Genomic DNA, 26780 nt, shown 5'->3' on the forward strand with positions numbered 1-26780 from the left:
TTGTGAGTGCGTGTTTACAAAGTGCAGCACAGGCGGCGGCCGCAGGACTTCGGTGTGGGTGTTGCGTGGGTTCTCTTAGTGTGTGTTTTGAGTTTCTTTGTACGTGCAAGTGGCTTCATGTATTCACATGTGCCTAGCGTCCCGTGTGAGAGAGAGGGGTAGCGGAGGAGTTCATTTCTCTCTGCTTGGGGGCCTTCGCACTCTGGCTCAGTGAAACCGCTCACCGTGCGACCCTAGTCCCAGACCAGAACCTCGCACTTGCACTCCTGCTTTTGAAGGGAAAAAAGTTCGGGGTCTGCTCTGAGTTTCGACGCCTTTCCTCGGTTCCAGTTCCGTTAGCTTGGACTTCCTGACCTGTCCCCATCACCGTGGCCTTCCCTGTGGTGTCACTAACTTCCCTTCTGGAGGTGGAAGTTTCTCCCAAGGTTAAAGCTTTCCAGAGAGAATCCGCCACTGCGGGCAGCACCACATCTTCTTTTGATTAAATAGAGCTCCCTAAGAGCCAGGAAATCATTCTCAGTATCTCAGCCCCTCCTGTAGCCTTTCCAGATTATTTCCTCTTATTCTGTCTTCAGTGAAAGAAATCCAGCAAAAAACAGCTGAGCCGCCTAAAACATTTGTAAAATGACCTGGAATTTGAACTCAAGACTTTGTAAGAGGACAAATAATCTTCCATCAAACTAAGTCCTACTTTGGACTGACAGGAACCACTTCAGCCTTCCTTAGAATTGTTCTCTTTAATGACCACCTGCTTTGGCACTGAGGAGAAGCCTATGTAAACAGAAAGTGGAGATGTATTCACTAACTAATCCAGGATCCCAGAATGTGTGTTTTAACTTTAAGGACACTGGAGGCTGGAAGGAGACTCCCCACTTCCCAGGCAATGGAGTAGAAAAGAACAGATGTGAAGTGGCAGGGTAAAGACTCCCAACATTAAAGAGTTGGTTTTGAGGCAAGTTAAGCCAGGCCTTCAGATCTGGCAGAACAGAAAATTATCAGGAGAACCAGCTCCCAGAAGTACAGAGTCAGAAGGAGATGGCAGAGTAGGAGATGGAGGGAAAAATTGAAAAGAATACCGGGACTTCCCCTCTCTGCCCATCTAACTTCAGCGTACATGCCCCTTTCCCCCCCTTACCAGGAACAGTCCCAGCCAAGATGTAGCTGTATCCGAGACCCCCAGTCGGACTGCTACACAATCTAATTCTCAAAATGTGAAAGCAATTGACTTCCTTATCAATAGAAAGAGAATGGGCTGGCAACGGCAAAAGAATTGCAAATTAGAATTAGAGCTAAAGAGCTCTAATTAGAAAACTAGGATTAGAGCTAAGGAGATTCCCAAATTAGGCAGGTATTCCAACTAGAAGTGGGAAAGAGGCCATGATGTACTTCCAGAGGAACCTCTCAGCACTTCATGTGGACACAGTGGTACACCCTGTCCCTGCTCTCCCAGGCCTCCATCTCCTAACCCATTTTAAGAAAAGAAAATTTCATACTCCCCAAAAGTTATTTGCAAAAGGAACTTTAGACTCCTTCGTTTAACAAATGGGAAAACTAAGGCCAGAAAAAGTATGTGGTCCCACAAAGAGTAAGCAACAAAGCCTAGGCTAAGTCTCCCAACCTTTTTCTAGATCTTTTCCGCTCCGTGGCTCTTTCTCTTTCTTTAGGCACCAGTCCTGGTGTTTAACTTCAACCCCATTCCTCTTGCTGAAATCCAACCCCATTTCTGTCTTACCATCCCTCTAGTCAGGGTATATCTGTTTCATTCATAGGCTCAAAAGACCCGCTATTCTTTTCTCCCTCTTTTCCTCCTGTCCCCTGCCCCAACCTTTCCCAGGCTCCTTCTGCCCAACCTCATTTCTCTCCTTTTCAGCTTCCAAACTGCCCCTGTCCCTTGGAGCCCATGCCTCCTCACTCCCCTAACCCCACAATCCTTTCCAACCAGCTTGGAGTTTGATAGAGACCAAAAATGACATTTTGGCACTGGTGACGGATGGATGTGATCTGCCTCCTACAGGAATGCTATTTAAAGGGGCAGCTTCACAATCCTCTCCTCCCAAAGTGACAAGAGAAAAGCCTGCTCCTCAATCTCTCCAGAGCTGCAAACTCAGCTCAAGTTAACTTGTGACTTCCTCAACCTGCAACGTGGCCTGCTGCTCCTGCTTCCTGTTCAGGTGGGCGGGAGAGTACTTGACAACTCATTGAGGTGTGGGGGCTGTGGGGGGGTTCATCTTCATCTCTTCTGATGACAGGTACTTAAGAGGAGCAGGAGGCCCTGTGGGGAGGAGGACTGGAAGAACACTCTTCCCCCCAAACCCCGTGAGTGCATTTCAGCCATGTGCCAGCCTCTTCTCAAAGTGAAACTTTGTTGAAGAACTGATATAGGCATGAGGACCTAACATTAAGGAAGCCTTGTCCCTACCAGGGACCTCCTTCTCCTGGATTAGAGCTCAAACAGCAGCTGTTCTCTACCTCCTGGGCAAAGTGCCAAAGGGTAAGACCTCCCCCACCTCCCGCCCCTGCATCAAGGCCCCAGACCCACTGCATTTAGAAGCTTCCCTCACCTGCCCACTGAACTGAACATCATAGTGTCTTTACTGCCCAAAGGAATGGGAGCTCCTCTGCAAGCATCTCGCCGCAGGCCTGGTAGGAGGGATAATTCCATCTCTTTGCTGCAAACAAGTTAATGGAGATTGTAATGAAAACACTGCACTAATGAAAATGCTGAAGCTAAAACCTACTCTGCCTGTAAGACAAAGCAATCAAAGTCAGAATTTCTCCCTGATACTCATTCCTCAGTTCCTTTTAAGCCTGAAGAAAGCAAGCTGGGGATCTGAGAGCAGAAAGCAGTTCATAGTTGATTGTGTCCTAGGCTGTGAGGGGTCTCTGACAATTTAGGCAATTTAGGAAGCAAATTGCCTAAAGTGCTGATGGGCCCTGTTACCCCTAGACATTCACGTTTTGTTTCAGGTGGTTAAGGTCATCATGTCCTTACATCCTCTTATTTTTGCTTATTCAAGGGTCTCTGGGTTCTAACAACTAAGTCTGTACAGATGAAGAGGCAGTCTGTTCAGGGAGAAAATGGCTAGGACTGAATATCATACTCGGCTCCCAGTCCTGGACGTACTGCTAAACATGTGACCTTCATTAAGTCATTTAACATTTGTGACCCTGTTTACTGGTCTGAAATAAGGAAGCCTCCTCTGGCTACCTTGCAGAAATGTCATAAGGATAAAAGAGCACTTTGAAAAAGTACATGTCATAGATAAATGTATGTGTAATTGTATATTTACAAAAAAGATATTATAACAAATGACAAAATTTTAGAAAAAGGGAACAGATTTGTGTTGCCAGGGTTAGGGAAGGGGAAGAAGGTTGCAGGAGAGAAGTGGGTGTGGTTACAAAAGAGCAACCTGAGGATCCATGTGGTGTTGGAACTGTTCTGTATCTTGACCAAAGTGATGGGTATACAAACCTACACGTGATACAGCTGCACATAACTAAATACAGACACACAGAGAAATGAGTATAAGTAAAACTGGGAAATCTGAATAGGATCAGTGGATTGTATCAATGTCAATATCCTGGTTATGATGGTATACTATTGTTTTTGCAAGACATTACTGTGAGGGAAACTGGCAAAGATGCACAGGATCTCTCTCCATTAGTTTGTTGGATTAGCTATCTCAATAAAAATTTTAATTAAAAAAATAAAGTTACTATGTCTACCCTCTACTCTCCTGCAGCAACTTGTCTTCTGCACTCTGGGAGGCTCCTATTAAGCATTTCCACATGCAGGTGAAAAAGAGGTCTCCATCTCCTCAAGATGATGATCCCAGCAGAGATGTGTTGAAGAGTTGTTCAGACAGTTTTGATCCTTCTTGACCTCATCAACTTTGCCCTCAGTCTCAGTAGGTCTGATCCTGAATCATTCCTTAGAACACACTGTCCTTTCCATAGCAAGGAAGGACAACTTGCTGAGGCTTGAAGCAGGATCCTCTGTTGCTTCTATCTTAAAAGAGCAGACAATTGTTGCTAGGAAAAGCTCGTGTATTGATTAGGGGTGCGAAGTTTAAAAAGTAGGGACTAAGCCTGGGTCTCAAGAAATAAAAATCAAACACACACACAAAATCCAAACACAGCCATTAAATAGCTTGAATGAAGGCCAGACGGTTTTGCTGAAAATCAACAATTGCTTCACTTTATTATGGAAGTATGAACATGACCCTGATTAATCAGCTAGTTAATTATTTGCCCATTCCAACCACTCTAAACCTGTGACATACATGATCTGTTGCTCCAGCTTCCCTGGCAGTGGGTGCACAGAAGTGATAGATGGAGGCCACTGTTTCCTGCCATGAAATGAACTAAACCTAGTTTAGTGCTATCTTGAATGCCCCAGGCTTTGTGACACTTGAAATTCTAATTAGTACGGAAAAGGCTAAGTTGAAACAGCTTGTACTCCCTCAAGTATACCCACTCTCCGGGCCCTACAACCTAATGAGGTCTATGAAATTTAAGGTCTGGAAGAGAAATCCCTGCCTGGAGCAACAGCCGCACCAACGATGACAAAGGGATTGGGGTTAAATCCAGATCGGAGGACGAGTACCCCAAATGGTCCCAGAAGGAAACCATGTGACTCTGGTCCAATTAGTTGTCTTGTGACCTGGAAATAACTAGACTGACCCTCTGCTGTGGGTTGTGGCAATGTCAGAGAAAAAGCAGGAGGGGTGAAAGTTAAGCAGGTGAGAGGACTTACTGTCCCCACAAGGTATGTAGGGCAGGTGAAAGGGTTTGGGGCTGTGAAAAGCTCTCAGGTGTACTTCCTCAGTGCCCTTAGAGCCACTAGAGCTGGAGGCAGAGGAAGAGACCTATGACTCCTAACACTGTCCCCACAACAGGGAAAAAAGGGGTTCCTTTGCAACAACTTTGTAGTATGAGAAGACTGAATGTTTGCTGAATACATTTGGGGGAAAAAAGAGAAGAGATAATTGTCCTAATAAATGTGCAAGAGACAACAGCAGCTCCAGTGGGAGGATTATAAGCTCATTATGGTTTAATATGATGATTGATCACCTCTGCCCGCCAGCATTATCCTAGAATAGTGATGAAGGTCGGAGAGGTCCATGCCAGTCAGAGCTCAAGCTCCAGTCACCAAAAGATAGAAAACATATTTGTACATCACTAAGTGTTTTCATTGTAAAAATTCACACACTCGGCCCCAAGCCCCCAACTTTCCCTATCAGCTGTCCTCCATCCCCCCAGCCTGCCCCAGTTGTCTATGATTTCTCAGTCCTGGACTGTTCGTCCATATGCCTGTTCATCTGCTCTGGCTCCAGACTCCACCCCATTCCCACCCCTTGAGAAAAATGACCACAGCTTCCAGAGTGGCGTGGGTTCAGGGAGGCCCGAAGGGCCCTTCAGTGGGCACTGGCCAGCACTCGGTTCAGGAGGAAGGCCCGAGATACCTCCCGGTAGGCATTTCGAAGCAGGACATAAGGGAAACACGACTCCAGCATGTCTAGGGTCAGGAAGGAGGACTCCTCCACCACCTGAAAAAGAAGAGGCAAGAGATGAGAACCTCAGGCATGGCGTACCTCCATAGCACCCTGTTCCCCTTCATTCAGTCCCCTGGGCCTCTGAGGCCCTCAGAGTTACAAGGAAACAGGGTTCCAAATCACACTCCCCTTCCTCCCCCACTTGGCGTAGCTCTAGGAAAGCAACGTGTCCTCCTCACCTCCCTTATAATGGCCCCTGTCCCCCTCCTCAGGGTTATATGAAGGGCTCAGAAGCAGAAGGCAGGAAAGAATGACTTCCCTTGTGGCAGACAAACTCCCATTTTCTCCCACTCTGGATGCTAAAGCATATGTGGGTGGGCAGCACAGATGCAGGTAAGGATGAATAAAAGTGATAATGACAGAGCTTGGCAGAGAAAGAAACCATTGCCACTGCAGGCCGAGAAAGACGGGCCTAGAATCCACATGGGTCCTCTTGTGCTGGGCCTCAATATCCTCCCTCCCTCAGTACAGTGCTTGTGGAACAGTAAGGATGCCGAATAAAGGAGCAGGCATGATTAATTAGTTTAATTAGAAGCCTGTGTACTGTGGTAGTCTCAGCAGCCACCACAGCCCAGCAGAAAGATAGATCAGGATGCCTGGATAAGACTGGGTCGGGGGCATATTAGCAAAGAGCAGTGCAACCTCGCATTATAAACTAGAGGGTCCCCACCTCTGAGAAAGAAACAGGGTGTATTTCCTTCAGGACTCCTCTCATCAAGAGGTTTGGGACTAAAAGGCACACTCTGGAGAGAAGTGTCCCATATCCTCTGGCAATTTACACAGATGGGCCTCCCCCAATATGGCTGGTGTTTCAAGTCCTGAAAATTCACTCAGAAAAGAGAGCCTACCGTATCCATATCTATTCTAACATGTTTCTCTCTCTGAAGTCCTTTCGGTTTTTAAAATTTGTAACATTCTGCTATTCCCAAACACATACACACACAATACACACAACAGTGCCAGAAAAGCAGACATCGCAGGCTGAAGGGAAGGAAATCTGCCTTTAAAACCGTAGCTCTGATCTAAGGTTGGATAGTGGAAAGAATTCTTCCTAGGCAAGACTTTCAAACCTTAAGCCAGGACAGAGATAAGATCTCTTTTCCTCAATACAACCCTCAGGCACCCTGGGATGAGTGACAGCTTTAAGAAGGGTTCACAGGCCCAAGACTTCCTATTCTTTGCTCCATTAAGCACAGAAAATAACAGGGCTCCTTGCTGGTTCTTAGCAGTGGAAACAGCCGTAGAGTGAAGGCCAAATCTGCCCGTATATTTTGAGGGAAATCTTGAATGTCATCTTTCCCTCTCTGTCCTCGGTTTCCTCACCTATGGATTGTAAGGACTGGACTAACCCCCAGGATCTGGCCTCATTCTGACAAAGATTACATGATTCTTTCCCCTGTGAAATGGAGGGAACTGGCTGGCAATACTGGGGTGGGCACTGCCCAGTCTTGACAGCCAAGACAGAAAGACTCAAGGGACAAAAGTGCCTGGCTAGAACTTGCGGGGGGTGTGGGGGGGCGCTATATCAGTAGCCTCTTAATAATGCAGCTCTTTCCCCTTCGGTCATTTCCAATTTCTCTGTGGAAACATTTGCATTTAAATTGCTTTGCAGCAGCTAGTCCCTCTGTCACTCCAATAAAAAGTGCCTGGTCTTAGCTGTGTTTCAGCCACTCTGCAGGCCTCACTGCAATACTGCAAGGGACAGACACCTCCTCTCACTTTGGGGTTAGTAGGAGAGGGTGAAGCAAAGCAGAAGGAGAAGGTCAGGCAATACAGAATCACCTCCAACCTTACAGAGGTGAAAACTAGGCAAGGAAATGGAGAGGCAAGCCTATCCATCTAGAAACTAAAATGAACAGGAGAGAGAAGGAACTACTAACATTTCTCAAGCATCTGTTACGTACTAGGCACTTTCACATATCTCATGAATCCTAACCACTCTATCATAAGGATTATTGTCCATTGTTACGGATAAATAATCAGAGCCTCACAAAGGTCAATTAACTTGCCGAAGGTCATGATGCTCCAAGAATTGTTCTCCCTCTGGCCACTACTGGCATTTGCCTTCATTTGCCTACTCTGGCCCTCACCCCTCACCACACACACCCCACACACATACTCTCATGTCCATTCTCTTCTTTTCTCCATCATAATCCTTAATCAACTCAACCTAGGCTTTTCTCTAAGAAGAGAAACTAAAACACAGATACCACCCAGTGCCTGTGTAGTTAAAGGAAACCAGGCACACTCCCAGGCATGCCTTCTGCTGACATTTATGGTCCTGAGCCAAGAGTCCAAATGGAAGCCCACATAACATATGACAAAATAAATCAAATAAACTATTATATTCTATATTTCAACCTTCACGATATACTTTTATAATTTTATGGAAGGCCAAGTTTGAATTAAGAATTCTTAGGCCCTTCAGAGATCTGCACCAGGACAGAGGAGCAGGAACCAGCCCCATTTGAAGGGTTTTATATGCATACGTAGACTGCTATCTGCACAGCTAAGCTCCAGCCACGTATTCCTTGGGTAGTAGAGACACATCCACCCGCAGCAGTCTGCCTCAGTAGGGCAGACTTAGGGAAGAAGTTCTGCACAAGCCCCACAAGTAGGCTCGGGCTGCTTAACAGAGTTCTGAGGTCCCAGAAATCTTTAGTGTGGACTTCTAGGTGGAGCACAGCCTCCAGGTGGGCATCTCCCAGTGGCCCAAGGGTGGACCTCTTAAACACAAGGGTCCAGGGCAGGAGACTCTCCTATTCATATCTCAGTACAAACTTGGAGAATGAGAGTTTTAGAGCAAAACAGTGAGTAACTGTGTTGAGGAGAGAAAACAGGATCATGAGGAAAAGATTTTGTTTTTTAATTAACTGAGTCAGAGTTACCAGAAGTTTCTGCCAAAGTAGGAAAAGCCCATAGCTTGGGAAGAAAGGAGACAAAACAGCAGGAGCTGCCTGATGCATGGTTCACCTGGCTCCTTGCCTTACAGCTTTTCATCTAAAATCCCTTCTACCTCTTCCCTGGCTGGTGTGGCTCAGTGGACTGAGCGCCAGCCTGCAAACCAAAAGATTGCTGGTTTGATTCCTAGACTAGGGCACATGCCTGGGTTGCAGGGCCAAGTTCCCCAGTTAGGGGGTGCACAAAAGGCAACCACACACTAATGTTTCTCTCCCTCTCATTCTCCTTCCCTTCTCTCTAAAAGTAAATAAATAAAATCTTTTCAAAAATAAAAATAAAATCCCTTCCTCTCTTGAGCCCTGCTGCCCCCTCCCTCAAGCTCTGTGCTATTCAGCACCCTCTTCATAGTACTCTTAAGGACAAGAAATACAGTGGTAGGAAGTGGTCGCATAAAACCAAGCATGCACTGGACAGGTATGAGGGACACAGCTGCCCCACCAGGTCAGACTCGAGAACATTGCAGGAAAAGGGACCCAGTCACTTAAGGGTCAGGAAAGCCCTGTCCTTCAGAGAAGCCCTCAAAGACTCTACCTTGAGATTACAGGACAAGTCTAGAAAGCTAACCAGGATATGAAGACTAGGCCCAGAGGGTTAGACAAAATTAAGTTTTTAGTTAATGCTTTTTAGTGATGACAATACCAGGAACCAAAAGATCTTAAAGACAGTCTCACTGACATGGCCAGGTGGCTCAGTTGCGGGGGAGCATTGTCTGATACCCCAAAAGGCAGAGGGTTCGATCCTCAGTAGGGGTGAATACGAGAAGCAACCAACTGACGTTTTTCTCTCTCACATTGATGTCTTTCTCCCCCCTTCTCTCTCTCCTTCTTCTCACTCAAATCAATAAACATATCCTCAGGTGAGAATTTTAAAAAAGCCGGGAGTTTCGTTCTGGCTCTCCCTCTCTCTTTCCCCAGAGCAAATTAAATAAGATACATACCAAGCGCATGAGCAGAGAAATGGATTCCCGATTTCTGGTTTTAATCTTGTCAGTCTCCTGGCCCAGCTGCAGGAGGCTGACAGAAGCCACCTGTAAGGGAAGAGTTTATAAGGGAAGCAGATTTTTTTGGAGGTCAGAGTAGGACAGCCTCAGGCTACAGGAAGTTAAAAGATCAAGGAGGAAAGTTAAAAAGTGCTGGGATGTTTCTGGAAATTCAGGGCGGAAAAAGTGGCAAATTCCCTAGGCTTCAGAGACACACATTGCCTGTAAACTAGCCAGTTTGGACAACAGGAGGTTGCCTGGGGTGCTGGGGGAGAGGTTGCAAGGGCGAGGCAAGAACTCAGGACAAAGGCAGGTAGTACTGTAAACCAGGAGATTAATCTCTTTTCCTAGGCAGCCTCCAGACACCACACTTCACCAGGCTGTTTACAGTTGACTCCCCACCCACCCAGAGACATTGCTGGGTCTCTGATTCAGGCACAGTGCTCTTGGTATCCTCCTGCTTTTTTCAAATTTTTTTTCAAACAAACTGGACTTAGCCTACAGTACAATTAGCTGCCTGGTTGCAAGTACCAGTCCCTAGAGATGTAGACCAGTGGCTCTCAAAGTGAGATCCCAGGATGAACAACATCAACATAACCTGGGAACTTAGAAATGCAAATTTTCCAGCCCAGCCTCTAATCTACTGATTTAGAAATTCTCTAGGGAGCTCTGATTTATGCTAAAATTTGAGAATCTGAAAAAAAGTTTGGCTTTTTATCAGTCTTAGAGTTGGAAAGGGCCTTATGGATTATAAAACTCAGTGTCTCTCCAACTTTATTGTGCTTCAGCTCTCCTGGAGATCTTATTAAAAACAGAGGCCTGGACTCACCCTAGGATATTCTAATTCAGTAGAACGGGTATAGGACTGGGAACCTGTATTTGAACAAGCTCTTTGGGATTCTAAGGCACACAAAGATAAGCGAATCATGCATTCAGTTTATTTAATAAATGGAAAGACTGAGGCCCTAAAAGTTTGGCTCTTCAAAGATCATACAAATTCTTAGTGGCAGATCCAGAACTAGAACTCAGATTTTCTGACTCAGTCCAATGCTCTTTCCAAGTATTTGGGCAGAGGCTGACATACTAGCTGTTGGGGAACTTAGAAGAAACTCTTGTCTTTCACAAAGTGGCCTCTCACTACTTATTGAATTAGGTGGGAGGTGAGACTCCAAGTCCTGCTGAACAATGACTGTCTCTAAATTTAAGTCAAACCATTTCTCACCAGACTTTGCAACCTTCCATTTCCTATCACCTAGACCCACTCACCACCAGAAATTCCTTGAGGTGAGTTTCAATGTTCTTGTTGTAGAGTGTGAAGAGGGCAGCAGACACCTGGATGATGGCTTTGGTCAAGCAGTGAATATTGTTGTTGTAACCTATGTTATTATTGGGGGGGGGGGGGGGGGGGGGGGGAGAGAGAGAGAGAGAGAGAGAGAGAAACAAAAAGGAATAACAAAGTGAGTCACTCCAGCCCTGACCAGTATGGTTCAGTTGGTTGAGCATCATCCTGTAAAGCAAACAATCGCTGGTTCAATTCCCAGTTAAGACATATGCCTGGGTTGCAGGCCAGTGTGTAAGAGGCAACCAATTGATATTTCTCACCCTCTCTTTCTCCCTGCATACCCCTCTCTCTAAAAATAAATTTATATATATATATATATATATATATATATATATATATATATATATATATATATATTTAAAGTGAGTCACTCCAGGCTGACCCTAACTGGGAAGTTTTCATTTTTTCAGTCTGGGCCACCCCTATTTAACACCTACAGGATGCATTTGGGGATTAGGAGAAGGTATTCCTATGAAATTTCACTGGAATTTAATTTTATGGATAGCCTTCTCAAGTGTCTTTTGAAATAGAACTTTACACCTGAGTCAGAAGTCTCTATTTTCCAGATAAATAACTGCCTCTATCTCATCTCCTTAACCCAGGACAGTAACCTAAATAGCACTGGTTCCTTGAACCTACTCCTTACTTACCATCCTTCTCAATGCTATAGAAGGAAGAAGGATCTGTGGCAAGGAGTGGGAGGGAAACTGCAAGAAAGATCAAGAGCAGGCAGGCCACCTTATATTCTTCCTCAGGGGATGAAGTATCTGGTAGGAAGGAAAAGAGGAGAAGTAAGGTCAGCTGATAGGAATCATCCTCTACACGGGTCCTATTTCCAGAAGTATGGAGAATCATATGAGAAAATATCTATGAATACACTTTATAAAGCAGTATAGGCAAGTCATTATTGCTGGAGGGGACAGGACTAGCCTCCACTTACAGCGAGGGGCCTGAGTCCTTGGAGGCCTCCTCTGGTGTCTGAGCAGAGCTCTTAGCAAAGAACTCTACTGACAAGCAGTCCGAGAACACTGTCGCCTGCGATGGGGTGGAGAGGCAGGGAAGAAAGGAAAGAATCTCACCAAAACCAAGAGAGAAGAGGGAGGATCAGTCTGGAAATTTTGAAAGGGATTAATAGTGGCCCCTTGGTTTCATCCTCTTCTGAGTATATATAAGTATGAACATGCTAATCAGAGGAAATGTGGAATGGAAAATACGAGAAACAAGTGTGAAAGGTGGGGAAGAAGTGAATAGTGTCATGGTGATTACACGGGAGGGGTGAGCACTAGATCAGTCTGGGGAACTCAGATGCTATACCACACCATTCAGCATGAAATTATGTACTACTGTGTATTGTCCTCTTATTTGCATTCATCTTACTTCCCCAACCAGATTGTAAATTCCTTCAAGCACTTGCTGAGCATCAAACAGACTCACTGAATACTTCTTAGCTAATTGACAGGTCAACTGACTGGATTCTGACTAGAAATCTAAATTGCCTACGTAACAATTGATATTCTGTAGGGGTTAGAGACCACACTTTAGTTCCCAGCTTAAAGCTTCTGAATTCACAATCCCAAACAAAAGACATCTTTGCCATTGGCATTTTCCACCCAGAAATATGGCCCAAGCCTTCCCTTGCCCCCTCTCCCCTACTTTACCAGCTTTCAGATTAGCAATAGCAGCCACCAGGGCTGGGTCAATGTCACAGCCCACTCCTGCAGCAGATGCCAGCTCAAAGATACTCAGGGTCACCTGGTAGAGAAGAAATCAACATTCCGGAGGCGATTCCCAGGAGAGAAGTGCTTGGCAAAGCTATAGTACGTCAGGATTACTAGACCACAGATTTTAAACTTTTGGTGTACTACCACCTTTTCTAGGTATTCCTTTCATAGCTTTCCCTAATCTACAGGGAGGGAAAAAAAAAACCAAATGCTTTAGCTTGGCCATCTCATGAGCCATCGTACAAATTTACTTTCTAAACCTTATTTCCCCAAACACTTCTTACAGTCAATGTAGCCAGGGTAATTTATTTACTCTTCAAATTACAATTTTTTGCCTACTTCCATACTTTGGTTCATATGCTTCCCTCTTCCAGAGTATCCTTTCCCCTCCTCTGCTTTTATCGAGGTAGAACCCATTCCTTGAGACTTACGTCAAATCTCATATTCTCTGTGAAAGCCTGAGTATTTTAACCCAAACCCCATCTCCCTCCTTAAACTGGTACCACTGACTTAGCACTGGTCACGTACAGCACCTGGTAATTTCAGTTGTCTTTTCAGATAGGAGGTGAGACATATATGGCTTATCTCACCAACTAGATCATAATTTTAAAAAAAGAAAGAAAGAAAGAAAACAACGTCATGGCCTGGAGAAGAGAAAAAAGGCTTTGTAGTGAGAAGATTTGGGTTCAGATTCTAACACCACCAATTACTAAATGTGTGACCTTGGTTAAAATTTACTTAACCTTTTTTGGGCCTTAGTGTTCTTATCTGTAAAACTGGGATAATAGTAATTACCTCACAGAATTGTTGTGAAGATTACATTAGACCACGTGTATAAAGCATCTACTTTAGAGACTAAGGGAATAGCTAATAGACAAACATTAATTTGTTATCTCAAAGCTAGAAACTTTACATTTCTCTTTATCCTTTCTAGTTTTTAACACAATGTTAAACATACAGAAGGCACTTGATTAATATTTATTGATTGATACCTGAATCCTTCATTGTTCTTAGAATCAGGTTCCCAGGATGTAGGCCCTAAATCCCCTACTCCCACACCCATTTGTACTTGTATTTCAAGTACTTGTACCCATTTTGAGGTTTAAAAAAAATTTTTTTTAATATTCTGAGAGAACACAGATAATTGTTTCAATAGTAAACAACTAAGTATTTTATGCAAAGATCCCCTCAAACAAAACAATATACACACTTTGCTTATGGTACGCAACACAGAAGGCAAACCTTAGCCACATTCTGCCTTGTCCTTTGTTTAAATTCCCTACTAAGCACCTTGGCTGGTGTGGCTCAGTGGATTAAGTGCTGGCCTACTAAACGGTCACTAGTTTGTTCCCCAGTCAGGGCACATGCCTGGGCTGTGGGCCATGTTCCCAGCAGGGGATGAGTGAGGGGCATCCACACATTGATGTTCTCTTCCTCTCTTTCTCCCTCCCTCCTCCTTCTCTAAAAAATAAATAAAATATTTTTTTTTAAATGAAGGTCAATTCCCTACTAACTAGATGACCCTGCTCTTGGCAGCCATGGCTTAGGAGATCAGGGACCTGGTCTGTGACCTGTGGTTTTCTGGATGAAGAAAGGGTTGATTGAAGGGGTCTTATTTTTCTCTCCTCCTAATTTTTACCCCTCTGAAGCAGTGGCAGAATCTCTGATGGACAGGTTATCCACCTCTCCACCTCCACCTGCTTGTTTTCACAAGCAAGCAGAGCCTAAAGCCCAGAGCTGTCCAGGAGACATCAGCTAGACAAGCTCATGACACACTAGAGCATTCTACCTCAACATCAGCAGCTGCCAGAAATCCAGGCTCACTGTAAAACTGTAAAATCAAAGATCACTCGAAAGGGGCAGCCATCCAGTGAAACATCCCCTGCTCAAGGCCTCCATGACCATTTGACCCTTATCTGATTTTACACAGACAGAGGGGGATAGTTCTCAACTCTTTTGATCTGGAGGTAAGGATGCTTTTCTTAACATCTGACTTTAATTCTTCCTGCTAACCAGTTTCCTCTTATCACTGTCCTCCCTCTGTTAAAAGAATCAACAAGAGAAGTAGCCTTCTCTGTGCATTTGAAGGCCCTTGTTTCCAACCTTCAGCTGCATTTCCTGCATAACATATTTGTTCCAGGCAATTCAAAAGACAAGATAATGCGAAGTAGGGGAAAAGAGGGGAAAGGGATGTTTAACTTGCAGTGTCTAGAGAAGCCCCTCTTTCTTTCACCATGTCTGTAGTGAATGGGGCCTGAGGCAGGTGACACAGATAGAGGAATCAGAAAGTTTCAGAATTAGGAGGAAAAAGGCCAGAAAAGGAAAGGAAACTGACAGCAAGCTGTGGGGGAGGGGCAGGAGGGAGAGGTGGAAGGAACAAACCTAAGCTCCTGGCTACACTGAGAACTTGTGTGTACATACGAAGGGAAAACCCGCAGATACTGTCCTAGAGCTTTCCCCTCTTCCTCCTGCAATCTTTCCTCAGCCCGACAGGCTCTCCCGGGCTCCCACGTCTCTCCTCCCCCCCGCCTCTGCCCGTCTCCCCAGTTCTGCCCTCTCTTTCCAAGAATATTTGTCTGAACAATGTCCCTCTCTTCATAAAATCTCCCCCAGTGTTTTCCTATTCTAAGCCTGGTTCTTCTCCCTACAGTATTCTTCAGAGCTCTCTCTCTCTTTCAAGGTCCTAGCTACATCCTTTTTCAACAACAAATCTCCTAATTGGATTCCACTTTGTACTCCCCTTTACCTTGATGTCTGTGTCTGGAGTGACAAACTCCTTCAGGCACTCTATGGGACCCATTAGAAATGGGCAGTGGGAGGAGAAAACCTGGAGGGAAGAGAAGATAAATGAATCCACAGGACAGTGGCCAGTGCCTTCAAAAATAAGTGAACACAAACAAAAAAAAAGGGCCTCTGCTTAAATAAGAGCATCAGCTTAAATAAGCTTCCCACCCATCCTCTCATGAATCTTGGTTCACTCAGCTCATCGATCCCTAGAGGTGTTCCAGGACCTCTACTAAATTAAGCTCCTTTTCCCTCAAAGCTCACCAACCCTTTCCACAACTTCTCATCCAAGCTGTATCCACAGAGGTGTCCGTGTTTCTGTGGCAGCCCTCTCTCCTGCTACTCACCTCCCTAAGTCCCTCTTGGGCCATAGCCCTAAAACTGAGGATAACTCCAATGATGGTCATGCGCTTTAGCACATTATCAGCCCCTGAGGAGAGAGAAGAGTGTTAGAGAAAAGAACTTGGGAGAATAGCAATGGTTTTGCTTCGTCAGACCCAGCCTAGCCCCAGATTCCCCAAAACCCCTATCATCCACAGTTCTTTTCCCACATTTCTTTCTCCCTTCAGGGGAAGTGCTCACCCGTCAGCTGTGGCAGCAGAGAAGCCATCAAGTCGGCCTTGCTGAAGTTAGACCGGATCTGAACAAGCACATCCATGTTCTCCACCACCAACTTCTGCAGACAGGACACAGAAAGATTCAGCAGGAAAAGACAAGCCCCACGGTACATCTTCCGTACAACATGCTACTCCTAATCCTCTTCCCCTGAGGCTAAACTTTTCACCGGGGCTTGCTTCCACAGTACCTTCAGCTCCACAATCTGAGAGGTCACATGCCACATCAGGTTTTCGCTCAGGAACTTCATGCCATAGGGGCCCAAGAGTTCAGCCAAGGCCCGCATCTCTGGAATAGAGTTAACAGACTTCCCAGGTCGGACTCAGAAGGTACTGGAGCATTTGCATAATGGCTATAGGGTAATTTGAACATTTAAAATGTTTTTCCTCGAGGAAAGGAAGGGGAAGTTGAGGAGCAAAAGTGACCTGATACCCTGCATTCAGGTGATAGGTCTGGCCTGCCCGGGGGACAGTTTACCCTCTCCCCATCGGTACTCACACCGAGAATTACCACAAATGATAACTATTTACTTTACATTCTTATAAGAATTTATACTTTTTCTCAAGTCCCTAAATGTGGTACCTGGGTTTCACTCTTGCCAGACCAGCCACTGTAGTTTTCCTAGATATAAGCCCTAAAACAAGTCACTGACCCTCTCTGAGCCTAGTTTATTTTTCTGTAAAAGGAAGAAAGTAATGTCTGCCCTGAACACCTCACAGAGTTGATATGAGAATAGATACATTTTAAAAACCTTAGAACATTATAAAATTGTGTGTGTGTGTGTGTGTGTGTGTGATTCATATGTAATTTAACAAACAAGGATGGGTTAAGTGCTTGTTCAAGGTCACTTAACCAAGTCAAGAGCTGTACCAGAAACCTAACACAATGCCTTACTGCCCCTTCCTGTGTCCCAGCAGATACCACAACTAGTTTCTTACCTAAGGTCTGGCTTTTCTATGTTCCTCCCTCCACTTCCCTTATTTAACACCTCACTGTCCAAGTTTTCCTCTCCTTAAGCTACCTTTTCTTTTTTCATAATCAACCTACATCCCCAGAATTCTAATTGTTTTTTCTCCTAACTTCTTCAGTTCTTTAGTCTACCCCAATGCTTTATCCCTCCCTACCCAGCCTTCTTCTGGCCTTTTGTGAATCAAATAAAGCTGCCCGGGGAAATCCCATGTTAGAAACACCAGTGACAGATTCAGACAGGGAGAGCTATAGCTACCATCTTTGGGTATGGGCTATCCCAGCAAAGAAAAGCACAAAATACCAGAAGTAACAACAAGAGACCAGTATAAAAAAGGTGAGTGTACCATAGTTAATGTAAGTCCAGAGGAAAGAGAAAATAAAGGCTCCACGCTCCAGTCTTTGAAAGCAGGGCCAGTTGACCTACACCTCCATGAATGGCTGAGGACGTGGAACTGGTCACAGCAGCTGACTCAGAGCCTTATCCAGAGCAAGTACATTTTTAGAGTCACCTATTTACAGTAGGAAAATTAAGCTGACAACTGGAAAAGGATTTCCTAACCAGTCAATTTAGATAATGCTAAAACGGCTGACAAAGGGGGAGAGGGGCTGAATTTCCTTCTCTGGAGTGGATGGAGAAGAGACACACTGATCTGTCAAGCCTCTTTACTCTAGTCTTCTCTACTCAAGGCTAGTAACCCTAGGGCCTCCTCCTCTTTCCATCTATCTATTTTTGGAGTAGTATTGTCCCATTACCATGGTAACCCAGGGAAATTGGGGTGGGGGTGGTAGAAGGGGGAATCAGCATTACCTCCTGCTGCTTGTCAGTTGTCAGCAAGACCTAAAGCTGATTTTAGATGCTGCCTACAGTTTGTGGGTGGATTGATGAGAAGGGGACATCTGAAACCTCCAGCAGATGAAGAGTAGGGTCAGCTTACTGATGGAGTCAGAATGAGCATGGGAAGAAAACAGAGCTGGAAAAGAGAACTGCATACTCTGACTTTCGTAACACCTCCAAGAAAGGGGCAGGATGGAGAGAGCAGGTCACTGAAACATCTCCTACCTGTCCCAGACACCATGTAGGAGCCATGATTTATATGGAGGTGACAGGAAGGAGGAAGCAGTAGGAGAGTTCATCAGTCTATAAAACAAATCTATGAAAAAGGAGCCCTGGCTGGTGTGTCTCAGTGGATTGAGTGCCGGCTGGATCAGCAGTTCAATTCCCAGTCAGGGCACCACAGGCCTGGGTTATGGGCCAGGTCCCCAGTAGGGGGCACATGAGAGGCAAGCACACATTGATGTTTCTCTCCCTCTCTTTCTTCCTCCCTTCCCCCCTCTCAAAAAATAAATAAATAAAATCTTTTAAAAAAAGGAAAGAAAAAGGATCTGTATGGCTTAAAGCACTCTTTAAAAAGAGAATGATTTCCTAACTCATTTACTACACACTTATTACCTGGACTCCCTTGAAACAAAAAAGCACTTCTGTACACTGGGAAGCAGCACTACATAGTGATTAAGCACCTGGGTTCTGAAATTTGACTGTCTTGGGTTGAAATCCCAGTTTTACCATTTATAAATGTGTGGCTTTAAGTGAGCTCCTTAACCTCTCTCTGTCTCAATATTCTCATCTGTAAAATGGGGGTAATAAGAGTATCTACCTGAAGGCTCTTGTGAGGATTAAATGAGTTTATACATGAGAACATTGATAACTTAGACCACAACAAATTCTATCCATTATTTCATCATAATTATTAAACATCAGTAATCTAATCACTGGTTAAGGCTCTAAAATGTATCCCTAAGAAAGAAGATCATAACATCAGACCAAGGTTTAATAATTCCAAGCATGAGAATGTTCTCCTTACATTTATCTTTTACCCTTCATCATATATCCTACTGTTTTATTCTTTGCAGAGATGAAAAGTAACCATTTATTATCTGTCAAACAATAAATCCTTTCAGGGACTTGAATACCCCTGCCCAACTCCTAACACCCCTCATTTCCCCATTTTCCCTCTCCACCTTCAACCCCCAGGCCACTCCTCAATTCTCAGTGTTGCTTAGAATTGCTTAGAATCTTTTCTTTTTCCTTTTTTCTTTTCTTTTTTTTTTTTTTTTTGGTTTTGTTTGTTTGTTTGTTTGTTTTTGTCCCTAAAGTGGAATCTAGCAGAGTAGTTAAGAATAGTGTAGAATGAGCTTCTGGGTAGGTAAGAGAATTTATTAGATAGAGACCATAGGCTGAGATACTGTATTGAAAGGAAAGGCTTAGCTCCTTGATGAGGCGACGATGCCCTGGGCTCACCAGAGATGTCAGAGAACTCCTCTGCTCTGAAGTGTTGCTCCTCCTCTCTGGGGAGGCTGACGAAGGCCTGCATGGATGGGGAGAAGATGATGGCCCCACTGCTCGCCTGTCTAAGCAGACTTTCTAGGTACCTACAGGTTGGCCAAGAAAACACAGAAAATTAGTGTTTAATCCTTTCTCCCTACCATTGCATCCTACCGCTACCACTGGGTGCAGAAAGTGAAACTCCACCAAAGGCTGGGGTGGAGAGAAGAGACTCAAAGAAGACAGTAAAACACCCTAATTCACACCCCAAACCTTGGCTCAAAAACAGGTGGCAGTAATGTAATTCCACTTCACCTCTAACCTGCAGGGCTGTCAAATTCAAATACAAGGGTGTGCTCTCCCCTCCCTCAGCCTTTGCTTTTTTCCAACTACTGCACTTGGCCTTTCTCTGTCAGGTAAGGTAAGCCCAAGGTGACAGGGAAAAAGTTCATACTAATTAGACTCTTCTGAAATATACCTAGCCTTAACCTCCCTAATGAGAATGCTGGACTGGTGATCTTGGAAGTGGGTCTCAAGTGAAACCTCCTGGACAGAGAGAAGCCCCAGGAACACTAGCCATCCAGTCTCCAAATACTCCCTCCTGACCTCTTGGCAAGCTGAGAAGCCCTCCAGCCAAGTGTCAGTAGAGGAGGACTTAGCCAACCCCTGCCGCTCACCCAGGCACTAGCTCTGGGCTTAGATTTTACTGAAGTCTCAAACTAGCCACTAGAGGTGATTTTTTTTTTCTTTTAATTTGAATTAGTTGTTCAAAAGTTTGAAACTGAGAGATGTTACATTAAAACTAAGGATTTAGTAGGGCAGCAAGCAAGATGAGCTAAGTAACGGCTGCCCTCTTTAAAGAGGCACGCCCTTCCCAACTACCCAAAGTTCCCACCTAGCCCACAGCACCCAGGTCCCTTATCTCTTGGGTCCCTGTTGGTATTTGCATTGGCAAATCTTGTCTGTTTTTCCCCCTGCTCAGGGAGTTCTTTGCAGCATGTTTCCTGCTGAGCTGATACTGGATTAAGAGCACCACCCAGTGGCCTGGGGGAGTAGAAATCTGGCTCTTTTCCAACCTTAAATTTTAAAAGAAATATTGCTCCTATGTCCTTTGATTTGGGGGAGGAGGGCCTCTTACTATTAAGAACAACCTACTAGATAAATGGTCATGTCTGGGGTTGAAGAGATGGTGTTCCTGAGAGTAATGTTAGAATGGTTTTCAGAGAAGCTGGGTGAAAAGAGAAACAAGAGAACTTCAAAAAGTAGAAGAGACATCACTGGAAATTAAAACAGAATCCAGAAAAGGAAGGTTGCGAACTAGAAATTAAGAGGAAAACTGTCAAACTGCTACAGAGTAGCTCAATGGGTGTTATAGAGAAGATTAGAAAGAAACCTCAAGGTGTACAGAAGGTGCCCCAGCTTATTGCTCCAGTCCTCAAGCAGAAATAAGCCCTCATTTGAGGGTCTGTAACCCTGGGAGCTAAAATGCCTGGACCTGAATCCTGCTGTGTTAAGGAAAAAATATGAACAAAGAGGTAAGACAGAATGAAGATAAACAACACTGACCAATTTGTGTAGAGAGTTGTGATAGTCTGTTCCCCACTCGAGTCCAGTGGCTGTGTCTGTTGCAAGAGGGCACTGCGGATGACTCTGGAAACATCTGTACCCAAAAACTGAGCCAGCGACTGTATGAAACTGATGTATGCTTTGACTCCGGCCAATAGCTCTGAAGGCCTTGCAATCTCCTGGGTCGTGGCGTTGTAGCCAGCCAGCCACACAATGGCTCTGGGTGACAAAAATCATAATTAAAACCATAATGGTAAACTTAATAACAGTTATCACATTTACACCGTGTTCCCGAGGCTGTGCTATGATTTTACTACATGCATTATTTTATTTAAATCTCATAGCAACCCCAAACCATAGGTGCAATTATTAACCCCATTTTACAGATGAAGAAACTGAGAAACAGAGAGAGTAAGTCACTAATTTTCTGTGAAAACCACATAGCTGGCAATTGGCAGAGCTGGGACTTGAATCCAATAACATTTGATTCCTAACCACTATGCTCTTCTGCCTCCTCTGGAGAAATTAGGTCAGGTGGTAAAAGGCCTGGGCTCCCAAATGTCATCTAATTCTACCTGAGGGTTCATACCACTGCATTCTCAGGGCCAGTATTTTGTCTTTACTCCTTGGAAAGAATTAGTTCCAACCACTGTCAGAAATAGAAAATCACACCTAGGAATCCTTGGAAGTGCAACGCAATCCCTAGGGGCCATGGAATGCCAGAGCAGAAGGAAGAGCACACTTGGCTGGCATGCAGCTATAGCCAACCCTAGAGAAGACAGGATAACTGTTCACACTGAACAGCAGGTCCTTGGATAGCAACTTTTCATTGTAACATTGATCTTTTCATTTAACATTGATGAGATGTCATAGGAACTTAACTCATTTTTATACAGTAAAATTGGTTTTCTTATATGTTGTTTCACTTGAAGCCACAGAACCTATCAACTATGTTAAATGAGGACTTACTGTGTTATTTTAGAGGCACACAGAAACACCCCTTCCCACTGTACCCCCATTTCCTTCCAAAATATCTTCCCAAGGAACCTGAGAATTCAGAGTCAGTCCTCTGACTTAAGGCTTTTTTTCTTGTTAAAAGGTAGGGGGAAGAGAAACATCCCACTTGGCCAAAGCCTTTGTCAGTCATTTGCACCTCATTAGGAATGAATTAATCAGTCTTCCTAAAACCACAGATGTTTGGGGAGCTTTGTGTTTTTGTTTTGGACAAAACATTAATAGCAAGGGAGAGGAAGGAAACAGACAGGCCTGCTCCCCAGAGGAAGAAGAGAAGAGAAACCACTTGAGGGAAAATAATACAGAAGGGACAGACCGAGGGTAGGCCTAGTCTATTTTAGAATTTTCATTGATGCCAAACCTCCGGGCCATCATTGGGGCTTTAGAAACAATGATGCTAGTGAATAAAGTATTAGAGATATTCAGGGGAAACTAGAATATCACCCCCATGCTGCTCCAAGGCCTAGAAGCCACTGCCAGCTTCTGAAGGTTTATATACATGGATAATTATCAACTTATCTTCTTGATGGTGTCTATGCACCCGAGATACTTCTTTCCATATAGCTAGTGTAGAGAATGAAAACAAACTAAATTTACTGTTACACAAGCAAAAACCTAATTGAAAAATAAATGTGCATCTCCTACAATGAAAACACAGACTCCTAACTATTCTCCCTGCTTCTGTCTCTGAGCTCTCAGTGCAGCCAGAGTGATCCTATTGAAATATGGAGTGAAATCTTGTACTGCTCTGCTCAAACCCTGCAAGGCTCCCCATCTAACTCAGAATAAAAGCCAAAGTCCTTAAAATGACACAGGAGCATCTGGACAGTATTTCCCTCCTGCAATCTCTCTAACCTCTTGTCCTACCAGTCTTCCTCTAGTTCATTCTACTCCACCTCACTGGTCTCCTCCATGTCCCCTGAATGTACCAGGCAAGCTTCCACCTCAGAGTCTTTGCACTTGCTGTTTCCTCTGCCTAGACTGTTCTTTCCCTAGTCACATGCTTGGCTTCCTCACTTCCTTCAGGGGTTTACTGAAATGTCGCTTTCCTAAGCAGGCCTTTCCTGGCCACTCTATGTAAAACTGCAACATACCAACATACACACGCGCGCGCGCGCGCGCACACACACACACACACACCCCATCTCCCTTTCCTGCCTTTTTTTTTTGATTAGCACTCATCATTATATAATCCAGCATATATTCTACTTTATTTTGTTCATCTATCTCCCTCACTAAAAGGTGAACTTATGGGATCAGGGAATTTTATGTTTCATATACTGCTGTATTAATAGCCTTCTAACAGAGCAATGCTGACACACACAGATTGTTCAATAAATACTTTTTGGATGAATTAGTGAATATACTACATATTCCCAAATAAAACATAGAAGACTAGGAATTATTCACAATAATTCATCCCTTCATTCCCCTAATTTTGGACTATAGTACCCAATTCCAATATAAGGAATGTTCCTCCTACTTTGGGGGAACAATGGAATGAGGGTTAAAGTGAAGGAAAGAGAATCTATTTTTATGGAGGCCTATTATACATATACATGTCAGGAACTTGGCACTCATTTTAATCTTTAAGTATCTACCAATTCTCAGTTACATGTAATTCTCAATTACCTATCTATAAGGTAAATGTCATTGTCCTTATTCTACAGGGTAAGAAACTAAGGCCCAAACAAGTTGAATAACATACTCGAGTATTTTAGCAAATGTCCAGGATCTTGTACAGTTCTGCTGACCGCAAAGGCTCCACTCATTCTACTAAACCAGTAGTGATCAACTCTGGTTGTTCATCAAAACCACCTGTAGAGGTTTGGGGTTCTTTTTTATTTGCTTTTAATAGAGATGCTTGAGAACCTATGCCAGATTGATGACATCAGGATCTCCAGGGCATAGTATGACTGCCAAGATGAATCTAATGGAACCCAACTCTGACAATGACCATACTATACAAACATAGAAAACAAAGAGAGAGTGATACCTGTTGAGCCTGGCCTCCAGATGGCTGCTGAGATACTCAGAAGGGAAGATAGTGTGTTCAAATACAGAGAAGCTGTATACATGATTCATTGTCAGTGCCAATTCTGTCAAGTGTACATGTAGCTTGTCCATGCTGCATAAAATTGAGAAAGTAAAATGAGCCTTGACTATGGGTCTGGCACTGCCTGCTATTATCTGGAAAGGATGTGTTGGGCCATGACCTTCAGACCCCTTTCATGTTCTAGGAACACTCGGCCTAGAACAGTATACATGGAGACTGACTACAAAGGCAAAGTAGAAAATTCACATGTAAGTGCTTTCCTATATTTGTCATTCCCCACCACCACTTCTGCATTCTTTTGCTATATCACATTCCCACACCCTTATACTCTTTTCTTTGATGCAGTGCCCAGTTAGCCCTCTAGGGCCCAGACTCTCACTTGGTGACAATGCTGCGATTCTTCCGGTGACTTTCTGTTCCTGGCTTGTCCCTCTCAGGTTCTCCTTTTTTGGGAGGCTGCCTCTGCTTCATGGTTTTCTTGTTCTTGGCCTTGCTGATAGTAGTGGCACAGTGCTTAGGCAGAAGCTTTGGAAACAAAGACCCATGAATGGCGAAATGAGATTAGTTCTTAAAATTGCCAAGTAGCCCATATAACAGTAGCCCATGATTGTCTGTCCTTTTATCTTTCTGCCTTTCTCTCTTTCCTTCTAGCATCTCTTTCTCTAATGGGAGCCTATTTTCAAAGTGCTCACCTCTTTTAGTTTTTATTAAATATCTCTTTATGTTTAGGCTCAAAGTCTCAATATGGCAGTGTCTTTCAGGGATCAGATCACCAATCCCCCACCCACATCCTGAAAGACGGTCTCTCCTAGTGGAAAAATTCAAGTAAAAAGAATACAATCTAAGAGCTCCACTCAACTGCACTTACTAAGATCTTCCAACCTGAAAAACAGTTGTGTTTTGCTGGCATAGAACAACCATCTCACCTGCTGCATTCCTTCATACTCTGCCTGGTGGGGACAGTTACCCACACTGCCGCAGCCCACCAAAGACTCAGAGATCACAATGTGGCTGGCTCTCTCTACTACTTTTGTTTGTTTTTTAAAAATAAGATATCATATTTTTCTTGCTAGCTAGTTTAAACATCAATTCTGCATCTCTTCTCTTCCCCCCAGATACCCCAGTTAGCCTTACAGAAAATCTAAAGTAGACCTTACATATTCAGGTATGTCCTTCAAGGTAATCACCTCAGAATTCTCTCCTTTTAGTCACATGCTGTTGAGCATGTACAGAGAGCATGTCTGGAAACTCCTCATTTGGAATTACTTTTAGAGAAGCATAAGAGCCATGAGAAAACTCGTTTTGTTACTTTATAATCACACTTTGTTTTTTTAAGTCCAAACTCTTACTGTTTCAGAAAAAATCAGATCTATGTTGACGGATAAAGATGTTTCAACCTTGTAATTATGAGAAAGTGTCTGTCTTTGATTCTGAGAGTAATGCCAAAAAATGTAATTCCATTAGTAATGGGAACATCACTAATTATTTATTCAAAATGATAACTTTCATTTCAGTATTCATTTGATTGCAAAAATTCCGGTGTGTGTGAAAACAATTGCTCACATGTTTTAGTCATCCCTGACTCAGAACTGAGCAAAACTGTGTCCATTGCATGTAGTAAGTAGATACCCAAATTGAATGATGAATATATCCATATATGTACTTTCTTGCACTAATTATTTATCTTTTAAACGTGTTTTTACTCCCTTTTTCCTTAAACTGGGACATTCCCCTAGGGCAGGGATTGTGTACTTTCCTTCCAAAATCCACCTTAGTACCCAGTAAGTACCAAATAATCTAACAACTAATATCGTTTGAGAGTTGTATACCAAATACATAACATATATTACTTCATTTAATCTTTATGATACCTCTATGAAGAAACTATTTGTATCCCCATTTTACAAATGAGAAATTGAAAGGTTACATAATAATATAACTGCACATAGGTACATACACATGCACACACACACAACCTGACTCGTCTTCTGCCAAAGTTGCCTCAAAGCCTAACTCAAATTCAGGAAGGAGTGAGTAGTCTGGGCAACCTAAAAGACTCCAGGGCAACAGTGGAACAAGCTCCTCATTTTCAAATTTTCTGAAATGTAGGTTGAGCTAATCAAGACCAGGTGCTGTGAGTCAGTCAAGGGAGGGATGGGGAGGGGGAAACAAGCAGACAAAAACAAGAAAGCAGCCCTGAGGATAAAGACAGAGGAGGTGTCTAAAAATGTTCAGACAGCCACAGATTAGGGTGCAGATAGACAGAAAGGTGAGTCAAGACAGATGATCTGGGATCACTGTCCAAGTATATGTGCATAGGGCAGAGAGAAGAGGAGAAGTAAATAAGAAAGTTAACTCATCTCTCAGAATTCTTCAAGTGACAGCACAGATTTTGTTGGAGTGCAGCTGTTCAAATAAGTATTTTTAGATACCTCTATCTAGTCCTAAGAGAGTAAAGACTTAAGGGACTACACAAAGCAAAGAATCCTGCCATACACTCAAGTACACAAAAGCTCTAGCCCTACTTAAGAGAAAGTGTCTAAAGAACTTGACAGTTGAGAGGAAGACGAAGGTAGGTAGATGAAAAGGCACAGAGGGATGGCAACAGAGAAAGTTAAATAGAGCGAGGACTGAAACTACCTGTTCACTCAAGTTTCGCTGCTCAGCGCAGATCTCCAGGACACAGTTACTGGTCTGCTTGGCCAACTCTTCCAGGAAGGAGTTGCAATGATGAAGACTGTGGTTCTTCAGGTGGGGGTACTTTGGGAAAGAGGAACCACAGAAAAAATTATCATCACCAAGACAGCCACTTCTTCCTCATAATACTGTTCCGCTTCTCTGGCCTGAGCTATCCACTCCTTGTACAGAAAAAGAACCTAAGACCCAGGGAAAGGA

At 43.9% G+C, this 26780-nt stretch overlaps 1 protein-coding gene across 1 annotated transcript in view; it reads right to left on the bottom strand.

The window, feature by feature from the left end:
• Window positions 1-5284: 5284 nt before the first annotated feature.
• The window catches only part of NCKAP1L (NCK associated protein 1 like), a 38285-nt gene continuing 16789 nt past the window's right edge, over window positions 5285-26780 (bottom strand). Inside the window, exons 18-31 of the mRNA XM_054591002.1 lie at window positions 26526-26645; window positions 24265-24410; window positions 23826-23957; window positions 20816-21034; window positions 19226-19356; window positions 16148-16245; window positions 15925-16018; window positions 15690-15772; window positions 15305-15385; window positions 12496-12589; window positions 11488-11604; window positions 10762-10871; window positions 9454-9543; window positions 5285-5549 (exon numbers count right to left, since the gene is read on the bottom strand). Of these exons, the coding sequence (XP_054446977.1) occupies window positions 5418-5549; window positions 9454-9543; window positions 10762-10871; window positions 11488-11604; window positions 12496-12589; window positions 15305-15385; window positions 15690-15772; window positions 15925-16018; window positions 16148-16245; window positions 19226-19356; window positions 20816-21034; window positions 23826-23957; window positions 24265-24410; window positions 26526-26645 (1647 nt within the window). The 3' untranslated portion in view covers window positions 5285-5417. The remainder of the gene's footprint in view (window positions 5550-9453; window positions 9544-10761; window positions 10872-11487; window positions 11605-12495; window positions 12590-15304; window positions 15386-15689; window positions 15773-15924; window positions 16019-16147; window positions 16246-19225; window positions 19357-20815; window positions 21035-23825; window positions 23958-24264; window positions 24411-26525; window positions 26646-26780) is intronic.

The sequence above is a fragment of the Pteronotus mesoamericanus genome, unplaced genomic scaffold (assembly GCF_021234165.1).
Source record: "Pteronotus mesoamericanus isolate MK-2021 breed Mesoamerican mustached bat unplaced genomic scaffold, CSHL_Meso_final scaffold_21, whole genome shotgun sequence".
NCBI classification, from domain to species: Eukaryota; Metazoa; Chordata; class Mammalia; order Chiroptera; family Mormoopidae; genus Pteronotus; species Pteronotus mesoamericanus.